At 39.8% G+C, this 12,310-nt stretch overlaps 1 protein-coding gene across 3 annotated transcripts in view; it reads left to right on the plus strand.

Annotated features, from left to right (window-relative positions):
• ATP1B3 (ATPase Na+/K+ transporting subunit beta 3) overlaps positions 1-3,902 on the plus strand; it is a 48,739-nt gene extending 44,837 nt beyond the window's left edge. For all 3 annotated transcript variants that reach the window (XM_048505606.1, XM_048505607.1, XM_048505608.1), the window contains exons 6-7: positions 2,253-2,339; positions 2,782-3,902. In XM_048505606.1, coding sequence (XP_048361563.1) covers positions 2,253-2,339; positions 2,782-2,952 — 258 coding nt within the window. In that variant the 3' untranslated portion in view covers positions 2,953-3,902. The remainder of the gene's footprint in view (positions 1-2,252; positions 2,340-2,781) is intronic.
• The last annotated feature ends 8,408 nt before the right edge of the window (positions 3,903-12,310 follow it).

The raw sequence follows: 12,310 nt of genomic DNA on the forward strand, positions 1-12,310 counted from the left end.
CCAAATATTTGTACTGTATACTTGATGTTAACTTCTTCAAACTTTGTTTCTCCCCCCTCCTCCTGGAAGTGTGATATAAAACATAGGTTGACAGATGTAATTGTAATTCAGATCTGTGGTAGGGCAGATAATTGACATTGTTCCACAAAGTGCCAGCAGTTATTTTAATAAAAAAATTAAAAATAATTCTTAACTTGCCATTGGCTATGTCTGTATAAATGAAAGAACTCACTACCAAGAGCAGTTCAAAAAATTCTGAGAGGAATCTGTGTGCATCAACTGAGAGCTCATATATTTCTGCAGTGACAATTTCTGCAGGTATTTGACGAGCTTAAGCATAAGCATAAGCATAAGCATTTTATTGTCATTGTGCACGCACAACGAAATTTACAGCAGCATTCCTCGATGCACACAATTTCAGATTCATACATCATCCTCACTTTCCCCTTCCTCCACCCATCCCTACACAGCCCCAAATACATCAATATGAAGCAGCAGAGTTTAGCATAGCCACAGCTCTAGAGTAGAAGCTGTCTCTAAGCCTCTTTGTCCTAGTTCTGAGGGCCCGGTATCGTCTGCCAGATGGTAACAGTTTAAAAAGAGAGTGTGCTGGATGAGACGGGTCCCTCAGAATATTTTGGGCTTTATTTAGGCTTCGGGAATTATAGATTTCTTCCAAGGAGGGAAGAGGGCAGCCGATAATCCTTTGTGCAGTAGTGATCACCCTTTGGAGCGCCTTCCTATTCGCCACTGTGCAACTGGAGAACCATACACAGATGGAGTAGGTTAGGACACTCTCTACAGCACAGCGGTAAAAGGACACCAGAAGTTTTCCATCTAGTTGTTGCTTCCTTAAAAGTCTCAGAAAGTACAGTCTTTGCTGGGCTTTCTTAACCACCGCGGCAGTCTGTACGCCCCAGGTCAAGTCCTCTTTAATCATAACGCCCAGAAATTTAAAACTAGCCACCCTCTCCACTTGATCTCCATTTATAGTCAAGGGCTGAATTTCTGAGCTATTCCTTCTATAGTCCACTATGAGCTCCTTTGTCTTGTTAGTGTTAAGAACCAGGTTATTTTCCCTGCACCATGAGAGCAGTCGGTCCACTTCATTCCGATATAATTTACTACTTAAATATATCTCTAAGATTGCAGAAGTTGTAATTAAGATTACCATACTCATGTCATGGAGTATGACTTTTATGAGTAACTTCTCTTTGAGAGAAACTGGCAAGAACAGTGTCTATGCTAATTCTCAGTTTCAGCATAGTAAAATTTGTACATCAAAGTATATGCTTCCTACTCCAAGCACCTTCCTACTCCTTGTCTACCTTGTCTACTGTCTCACTTAAAATTCACTCAGTTTTTGTGTCACAAGCATCTTTGAGTAAAACAATAGCTTCTTATAATTCGTGGATACCATAGTACCTCTGTGCCCTTTTCAACAAAAAGAACTAACTAGAATTATAACTTCATCTGCCACATGCTGGACCATATTTGTTTTAGAATATGCTGGACCACCTTTGTTTTGTTTAGCATGGCTTGGGTCCCAGTGCTTACTGAACAGAACTAGGTAGGCACTAGGATACAAGCGGAGCATCGTAAAACAAAGATGGTCTAGTATGTGGCAGATGAAGTTAAAATTCCACTTAGTTCTTTTTGTTGAAAAGGGTATAATAGAAACCATAAATGTAAAACAGACAGTGATACTTATGTATGATCATAGATTGGACCAGTTTTCTTGGAGTGGCGTTTGCTCACACAACATAACTTCCCTGAAACTACCCTTGGGTTCAGGGATCCTCTAGGAACAATGTTGAGGATAACCCGGGGGTTTACAGTGGGAGAGGGGAAATCAGTGATATCTTCTGCCCTGGAAGCAGAACTGTAGGCTCTAGTTTGTTGAATGAGAGATACCTTTAATGCACTCTCAAGAACTGAAAGATAGGATGTAAATGAATAATTCAGACTTTTAAGGGGTATGTGAGACGCATCCCACTCAGTCATAGAAATTCATTCTTCAATTCCGCTCCCTTTGAAAGATGTAATATCTTAAATCTTTAAAAATCTGCTGGATGGCACATTTAATTTCTAATATCTATAAACAGAATTTTAACTGTTATATGGAAAGTTTGTTGCACTTGGAAACTTGTGGTGCATGTATTATAGTTCCAGCTCTTAAGCTGCTGCATTAAATGCCTATCATAGTATTTTTCTGAAGAAGAACCTAATTTGTGTTGCATATTCATTTCTAGGAAGAAAACAAAGTACACATAGAATATTTTCCTGCTGGGGGAAGAATTGATCTAATGTATTTCCCATATTATGGGAAACGCTTACATGTAAGTATTTTGCATTCGTAGTATTCTGGAAAATTAAAAAGTGAACATTATTCCTTAATTCCTATGCTGAAAATCTGTTGTCTTTGTCCATGAAATGATTTAGCCTGAGAATTTGTAATGAGCAGTATAAATATAAATCTAAAATTAAACTAGTATGGCATGTTATACCAGTTGTCTCTAATGCAAGATTCTCTATCAGCAACAGCATAAACACTGTAGACCTAAGCGACTATGTGGGATCTTAGAAGGTTGTAACTGTGTTTTAGATTGCACTGTAAGTCTGCAACCTAATGCCAGCTTGCTTGGGAATAAGTCTCAGTAAGTATTCTGGGACTTACATATAACTAAATACATAACAGATCACATGGTTATATTTCTTTCATGAGTGTTTTAAAGCAAACTTTCTTTTTAAAACCTGTTTTCTCTCTCTTTTTAAAACTAGACTGGCTACTTACAGCCACTAGTGGCTGTCCAACTAACTTTTAACACAACCAGTACCAAAGATGATGTGACAATTGATTGCAAGATCATGGGATCAGAAAATTTAAAAAATGAAGATGATCGTGACAAGTTTCTGGGACGAGTTTCCTTCAAATTTCAGATATCTGAATAGAGGTCGTCTGTCAGTATCTTCACGAAGTAAACCTTTGGGGGTTTTTTGTTTTGGGGTTTTGTTTTATATCAGCGGGACCTGCCATTCTGGGAGACAAGATCACCTTGGAGAAGCTTGGGGTGGAACATGGCATTCAGGGTAGCATATGTGCTTCCAAATCATGTTTTAAATCATTCACAAAGTTACTGCCTGTCATGATTTTGCCTGACCTGTTGGATCAATGTACAGACATAGTTTGTCATTTTAGGGACTTGTAAATAGCTTCTGGAAATGTAATAATGGTGGTCTTTGTTCTGTTCCAAAATGTGGGCTTTATCCTCAAGTGAGTGTCTCAAACGTAATGTGCTGTGCTATGTAAATATTGTATTGGTTTAACACTGGTTTAACTCTCATGTCAGTACCAACACACTTTTAAAGAGTAAAATATGAGAATTAAAACTACCTGACCCAAAATAGTGAGTTTGTGTTTGTGCGGAGACAACTTAAGTCCTGTATTGGGTGGTAGGTAGTTAGAAAAATATAAAATGAATTCTAAGTGTTAGTATTGATTTGACATTATTTAAGTACTGAACTAGTCTGTTGTGCTTGTCATTGTACAGGTATTGTGTGTACATGTAATGTTTGGTCTAGATTTGGTATTTCAGTTGAGGAATTGACTGTTATTGTATTGTTAATTGCTTGCTGTATGTGGAGCACAGATAAAACCAATATAATGTCACTTTTAAACTTTTTAGTTGAGATCTATCAGTATGAAACAATTTCTTTAAGATGTTTATGGTTTAGAAACCTGGTAACAATTGTACTACAAAGCTGCTTGAAACGAAAAGACCTCACTATGTGGGAGTAGACTTATACTTTCCAATTAAAAAACCCCTGAATGGAGAAATGCTTGTTAAAAATTTTAAGCTCCGTAAGGATTGTCTTGATTAAACATTCCTTTGTTTAATTTATAAAGTTTCAAATGGGTTTTATTCTGCATAATTTGTGTGCTTCTGCCTATGGGTCACTAAAAGTCAAATGTTCTCAACTGGTCTCAGGTCTTTTCCCATTTGAGTTGACCGTACAGAGCACTTTCCCCATGTTTTTTTTAAGTGTTCATAACTTTAGTTGAAACATACCAGTTAAAACTCACCGAACTGGTGGTTTCCCAGTGAGGAATAGCACTCCTATCAGTAGAACAGAAGTGTCCCACCTCTGTTTTCTCCTGCTTAAAACTACTGAGCTCCCTAAAATGCTGGTCCTGGGGTTTGGGGACTGTTCCTGGGAGAGAAGGGGGAAATGGACAAATCCCCCCCCCCCCACCATTGCCAGACAAGTGAATGAGCACAGCAGATCCCTGTTCCTAGCTACTGCGGATCACACTTCCTTAACTAAAGGGAAGTACAACATGGCTGTTTCTACAAATCTTGATGTGTCTACTTATGCTCCATATACAGAGAAGCAGGATGGATGCAGGATTGTTATCAATCAATAGATTCATCTTAGACTCAGATCCAACTGACAGTTCCAGATCAGTGGCATGTGTTGATGTCCCCTCACAGGTTTTAATGACTAAAGGGGGGGGGGATTTTATTTGCCCCAGTGGAAAAACTTATGTAACGATTTCTACATGCAGATTTCCTTAATGGTGTAAATAATCACTTCAGAAGGGAAAATATAGGAGAGGGAAGATTTTAAAGCTAACTGTCCCTGTGCATCATGGTCCTGATCCAAATTCGGCATGTGAGAGGCACAGAAGTTCCATAACATGTCTGATCAAATGTCACTGTGGACTTTATATTGTGTGACTCTGCCTTTAGCCTGCTAGAAGGTAGACAAATGTTGTATGCAATATGGTAACCTCTCATAATTGTATATTTCTAACCAACTAATGGAACATGTATTTATTGGTCTTGAGCCAAAAGCAATTATTGCATGAGAGTAATGTAAGATTCAGCTTACAAAGGCTATGTGTCTGGTTGTCCCTACTACCAAAACCAAGCCTTTTGTCCAATCTCAATGTTGCAAATGGTCACTTGCATTACTTGAGGTGCTTATTATACTAGAATTGGTAGTTTCTACAACTGACCTATGTACCATTGTTGTTAATAATGCGTGACACTCATCCTACTGAGATGGCCATAAAGTTAAATATTGTTAATCTGTAAGAACTACATATGTTCCAGAAATATCGCTATTGGAAGGAAGTCCCTTTTTTTAAAAAAAAATGGGGACTTGGGATTCTTGTGCATATACCAGTGGATACAGGACCTGTGAACCTAGGTAAAATTCACAGGGCATCATTGTCTCTCACACACACTCAATTATGGGTTTTAATGGGTCAATTTAGCCAGTGTTGCCTGTCAAAGAACAAAACCTGAGGGCCAGATAGCTAGCTGTGTTTGCTAAGTTATGAATCTGGCTTTAGTTAGATCAGCTGTGGAATTAAGCTATCAGTCATTACTGTTGTGTGAAGGGAGCAGAGCTGATTGCTTTATTTGAAGTCTGATTATTTACACATGGAACTTGCACTCCCACACAGGCCCCTATACTGGGTCATGATTCCCTATACAACAACTTTTGTTGCTCTCTGGAATGACCTGCTGTTAGTGTGCATGTACAGACAGCACGGTGCCATTCCACCTGCCTTCCTGAATGCAAAGTGAAAGAAGCAGCAGGAGGGGACCACAGTCAACACTAAAGATTTCTGCATGGCTCGATCTTTGTTTTGTTCCTTTTCAGTGTATTACCTCATGTTCACCTTGCTTCCTGACCTTGGTTCTTGTGTGTCTACTGTGTAGGTTCTCATCCAGACACTGATGAGGTCATGACTCTGGTGCCACACAATTCTACTGATGTGCTTGTGGTTCTGTTGGGCCTGGAAAGGATGAAGACTACTGACGTAGCTTTGTTCCTTAAAAATGCTTCCATTTATTTCACCTAATAATTTAGGTTGTTCATGGTTAAAACAGTTTGTCCCTGGACTTTTAGTTGGCAGTGGCGTATTTGCCTAGGGGACATGGGGTACTCCATTTCCCCGGGCGCCCTCTAGTGGAGGGTGCAAACATTTTAGGTTTGTGTGTGTGTTGTATTTTTAGTGTATTTTCAGTTTTTGGCCTGCAGGGGGTGCAGTTCTTAGGCTAGCAGCACCAAAAATTTCAGGGATTTTTTAGAAGACTCTCCTGATTATACCACCCAAGTTAGGTGAGGTTTGGTTCAGGGGGTCCAAAGTTATGGGCTCCCAAAAGGGGTGTCACATCCCCCATTGTTTCCAATGGTAGCTAAAAGGAGATGGGAGCTACACCTTTGAGGGTTCATAACTTTGGACCCCCTGAACCAAACTTCACCAAACCTGGGTGGTGTCATCAGGAGAGTCTCCTAAAGATGCCCTGGAATTTTGGTGCTGCTAGCTTAACAATTGTACCCCTGATAGCAGGCAAACTGCAAATTTACCCAAATTCTCCTTTTAAATCCACCCCCTTTGGCATGGACTTAAAGGGAGAATCTGAGGTCCACAGTTTAAACATTGAAAGTGATGCTGTTTCAGGGTGGGGGGACTCCGGATTCTCTCTTTAAGGTGGATTTAAAAGAAGAATCTGGACTCCCTAGTTTAAACACCATTGAAAATGCAGCTGTTTGGGGGGTGGATTCCACTGGAGGTGTTTTGTGAGAGATGATGCTGACATTTGTTTAGTAAATGTTTTGATGGGGGTGATTTGTGAGAGATTTACATGCCTAATACCTACTTGCACTGGCTTGGAGCTGTTTCTCAGTCTAACAACCTACCTCATAGGGTTGGTGTGAGGACAAAATTAGGAAAGAGAGTTGGTGGGGAGAGAGCCATGTATGTTTTGCTGGGGGTGGGAGGTGTTTTGTGAGCTGGTGCAAAAAAATAATTGTTTGGTTGTGGTGGGGGAGGGTGGCTGCCCATATTGGGGGGGCAAACTCAGGTTTTGTTCCCAGGCTCCAGTTTGCCTAGATACGCCTCTGTTAGTTGGCCTTAGATGCCAACTGAAAGGATTGTGATTTTGGTTCTTCTAACAGGACTAGGTTTCCTGGAGTTTCAGACCAACCACCTATAATTCAGAAATTGTGCCAACTCAACAGGGCTCATTGACCAAAGCTAACCCAGCTGCTTAATATTAGTAGATTATTACAGCAGAGAAGTTGCTTATCATGAGGTAGACACTCACCACTAATTGATGTTAGTTCTATTGAGGTAGAATATTACCTTGCATGTAATTATCCACGGCATATTGCTTATCCATACTTAATATATTATCCGTACTTAATGTATCTCATAAGAGGCAACACAGAGACTCTCAAGAGAGGTTTGCAACTGTAAACTAGTGTGAAAAGGCTAATCAGTTTCTGAATTAGCCTTGTAAACCTTCAGCTTGGGCAACATGGGGCGCAAAGCCTTGGTTCAGCAGTTACAATGCTGAAGGTGTGAGAATTATTAGGGTTCAATTCATATTACTGCAACGGGGCCTCTTCTGAAATAACTGAGGTATACAAATGTAGGGAAGAAGGAAGCATGCAGCATGGGAAGGCGGTTTGAGAAGCAGGTTTATTCAAGTCTAATAATAAGGTGTGATCATAGCTGGCTTATCAAGATCTAATCTTGCAGCCTCCAGCTGGTACCATGGAGTTGCTTTTGATTGCTATGTTGGCAGCATCACCAGGGTCTGATCATAGTTTCTTGTTTTCTGTGAAAAGCATATTATACTTATCTGAACTCTTACGGAAGAAAATGCATATGAATTTACCCATTATTTTAAGATTTAGAAGACTGATCCTGCCCATATACTGGCTGAGCTCAGTTAGCACCGCATATTCAGAATATGTTCTATTCTTGCATCTATTTGCAGGTCTACCTTCCACTGTCTAATAAAAAAAAATCTTTTTAAAAGAGGGCTTTTCTGTTGCTTTATACAAGCTTTATTCATTCACTGTTGATTACAACTTGACTTGTTTAGTGTGGCTACTAAGAACGCAGTGAATATTTTTGTGTTTTGATTTAGAAGGAAACTGTACTTTTAAAAGCAAGACATCGGGGTTTTTTTCCTTTGACCAACATGTTTATAATTCTTTTTTCTAGAGTTGTTAAATCCTCTGCTGAATGCTAATGTATTTACTAGTATTAGCCATTTAGTTTTAAGGGCATATATTTAATCCATTTATAGTAATTACCCACACTAGGATTGCAATGTTAATCTCCAGCTAGGGAATGTATATATGTCATGGTGTCTTTTGCTTTACACAACATTATAAACAACATCATGTACTAGGAATAACCTCAATAACATTAACACGTTTTAACATACAACGTATCTCTAACTTCCTTAAAGGTAAAAAACACCAGACATGGAAAAAATATTTCCCAAGAGTGGAAAAAATATTTCCCAAGAGGCTACAAATGGCCCTTTGTCTGGAGTGGTGATGGAAGAAAGAGAATTATCCACATAAACGACACTTAAAGTGGTGGGGATGGGGATGAACTTCAAAACTTGCATATTTAACAGCTACATTATAATGTACTTACCAGAAATTTCCACTTCACATATTATACAGGTATATTAAATTGTATCTAGAACCATATTGTGATATGTATCTAAAAGTATAATTGTCAAAACAATAAGGGTTGCTATACATTCAAGCCTCATTTCAAGTAGTAGGGTTGTTTTTCAGAGGGTGCATTAACCATCTTTCATGAGTGTACCTTTCATTGATGCTCTTTCTCCACTGTTTCAGAGGGAGGCTCCATGTGGCAGGTTTCCAGTAGTTTTACCCGCTGAGGTTCATTAGTGACTGTAGGAAAGATGTTTTTATGTCTAACTCTCAATTTAAAGGGAAGCTCAATTTGTATAATTTTTTTTATTGTTTTAAGCTGCTGTTGTCTTCCCAAAGTCTCTGCTGATACATCCTGAAATATTTGTTATCTGGATTTGTTGAAATGGCAAAAAGCTTTTTTTATCATGCTACACATAACATTTACTTCTTTGACCTTGGAAGCAAGCTATGATATCTTGAGGAAATTTTGACTATCTTGTAAAGGACTAATTCAGTGGGCTCTTTCAATTTCTACAGATTCCATCTTCTAGCTGCTGGACTTCAGCTATCATGTAGAGATAAATAGAGATGTCTCTAAACCTTCCATTTTTCCCCAAGAAATCTGTGAAATCGCAGGTTATTCTGGTGAAGTCTGTCTTCAAGGTCTTGAATTTTTGCTTTTAATAATTCCTTGTTTTTATGCAGGCAATGGATCTGTCTGTTGAATAAGTGCCATCTCTCCAGTGCTGTGTCTGCTGTAGTTTAAACTTCTTTTAATCTTTCCTTTATTTCAGTAAGCTGGGAAGTAATAGGCTCCATAAGAGATTCCAATTTAAAAAAATAGGGTTTTTTAGAGTTTATTTAGCAAGCATATCATTAGTGTGCTACATAAACAAGACAGTCCCAAGAGCTTTTTTTCCTCTTGCCTGTGCTCACTGTGTCAATAATACGTTTTACATTTATGTCTTCACACTATTATATTAAACAGGCTGCAGCTCTCAAAGACTGGTCCCCCAGCGCTTCCACCCCTTGTTCCCTGAGTCTCATGCTTTTTCTCTTGACTTCCTTTAGCTACCTCCCTACTTCCTCTGTGTATCTGCAATATTCCATGAGTTTAATTTGCATTTTGATATATTTAAAATGTCATTAAAATTGAGAAGATCAACTCTGCTTTATCTGAGACTGCTCAAGTGGGCTGCTCTAATAGGGAGTTATTGGAGTGGAAGAGAGTAAAAGACCACTAAATATAATTCAGGGATTCTGGATCCCACAGAGAAGTCTAGCCTCAAAATGGAGACAAGATGCTGGCTGTAATAAAACTGTGTTCCCTCTCTTGGTACGTTGCAGGTTACCCACAACCAATAAGGAGGACCCATTCTGAGCATTTTTTAAAAAAGCAAGAAAGACAAAAATTATACTCATTCATAAATGCAAGACTCTTTCGCAATATAAATGCCATTTAACAAAGATTTAAACATGCTCTTTTGGAATTCTGCAGTGACCACAATAATAAATCCTTCACTTTCAAAAACAGTAATTTGAATTCATAATTGGAGTGCTTTTGAGTAATTGTAGAATATGAGAAGCCAAAACTGCTCATTCAGGTTGGAGCATTGTTCTTTGGCATCAATTTCAGAATGTTCCAGAAAGCACACACCCCAGCTGTAACTGCCACAAGACCCATATAATTATTTGGCTCATACCAGAGCCTGTGAAAATTGTTGCGACCTGTCTCTGGTTGTGTGCACTGCCACGTTGGGTTATTCAAAGGAGTGGAGAAAGATTTTGAAAGCATAAAATAGTTAATTAACTGGGGCTAGAGCTTATGACTCATTTCCTACACCTTCATTTTTGTAAGATAGTTAACCCTAGCAGGATATCTATTTCCTTCCATCTCACTTAAATTCAGGATAGCTTGCTTTCCAAGGTGAATCAGTCACACATGGAGATGAAGCTTCAAAACAGCAAATATAACCAAGAGGAATTTGAATAAAGGGGATAAAATCCAATCAAATATAAAGAAATGGCCCTTCAACTGCAGATACAGTGCTATTTAACAATATTTTCCCCATTCTCCATATTACAGAGGGACAACTTTTTGGATAATGTCACTTCTATATAATACTAGTGGGGACCCACAAGAAACTTGTGGAAATAGCCATCCTATTTTGTCCTCTTCACTCCCATTCCCTTCTTCATTTTGTTTTCCTTCCACCAAATTCATAGTAACTCTCCCTTTCTCCCAACAACTGATAATCTGCCTCGTTTTTTCCTTTAACTGTTGTCACCAGTTCTCTCTTTAGCTCTCATTTTCTCCCAGGTCCTATGGTCACACTCTCTCAGCACACTTTTTTTCACTTTCTCCATGCACCACCCTTCCATCACTCTCACTTCCTTACCCACTGCTGACTACCCTAGTTTCACCGCCCCCCCCCAGCTGACTACCCTAGTTTCACACACACACACACACCCCCCCCCCAAGCCCACTGCAAAAGGTTGGGTGATGTTGGGCTACACCTTTGGCAGCAACTGAAAATTACACCAGGTCTTCAGGGGTGATCAAGCTCAGCGCGACTTGCATCCAGAGCCTCTTTGGGGAAATGTCACCCTGGCACCACCATCTTGCCTAGCAGTGTGGCTGTTTTCCCCACCTCAATAGGGATTCCAACTCTCCCTCCCACCTCCCAACACCTAATGATCTTTCTATCGTTCTCCCTCTCACAGTTAATGTCACTCATTTTCTTTAGTACTTTTTATCCCCCAGCTCCCACTATCACACATTTTCTCCCTTCATCTTTCCATCGTTCTTTAACTCTCCTGCCTGCCACTGACTACAGCAGTGGCAGAATTGACTCCCCTGTCCACTGAGCCAACTACTTCACCGCACTGGGCCAGCTGCTTCACCCCATCAGTGGCAGCCAGCTTAATCACTCTCCTGCCTGCCTACAGGTTCAACTGGGAGGCTGGCTGGTGGCCAGCAACAGCTGCTTTATTGCTGGGAACTGCAACTACTGCAGGCTTCCCTCTGCCCCCATAGCCACAGTCTTGGCAGCTTGCCCAGAGCAGTCCAGGCAAGTGTTCCAAGGCTCCCAAGTTCCACCCCTTCCCTTCTCAGTGGCTCACCTGGACTGCTCAGGTCAGGTGTGCTGAAGTGTCTGCTGCTGGGCTCAATGTGGCTCCCACCAACTTCAGGTATTTTTTATTTTGGGGGGAATTTTTAAATAAGGGTTTTAAATGTCAGATTTTTCTGCAGTTGTCAGAGTCCCCCAAGTCTGCAGAAACATGTTTGGGGTAAGTGTGACCTCTATCTGATTTAGGTATCTACAGATAGAGGGCATACTTTGGAACTAGGCCTATCGATTTCCCCAGGGACAAGAGTAACATACCGGTAACTGTTTAGGGTATTTTAAGGAAAACTGGAATGTGTGTTTAAGGTCAGATTCATTCCCCCCACCCCCCAAAAGCATCAAATCTAAAACACAAACTCAAATCAAAAATTGTGAGCAGCCAGTGGCTAAGTTTCAGTTAGTATATGTGTAGGTATATCTGCTGCTGAATTTCAAGTTTCTAGAGACACACCTGTTAAATTCCTTTACCTTCTTGCTTGAAAAAAAAATAATTTTGGGCCTCAACTGGATTATTTTCAAGGATATTCAGAGGATCCCGCTCATATTTTCAGTTACCTACAGTATCTTCAAATATGGTGGGTGACAAAATAAATGACTAGAATATAAAATAAAGGATACCATAGTCAAGAACCTCAAATAAGTACGTCATCTTACCCTTTGGTACATTTGCTGGTCAGATCAGCAGGCTTATACTTTTA

Source organism: Sphaerodactylus townsendi, linkage group LG08 (assembly GCF_021028975.2).
Source record: "Sphaerodactylus townsendi isolate TG3544 linkage group LG08, MPM_Stown_v2.3, whole genome shotgun sequence".
NCBI classification, from domain to species: domain Eukaryota; kingdom Metazoa; phylum Chordata; class Lepidosauria; order Squamata; family Sphaerodactylidae; genus Sphaerodactylus; species Sphaerodactylus townsendi.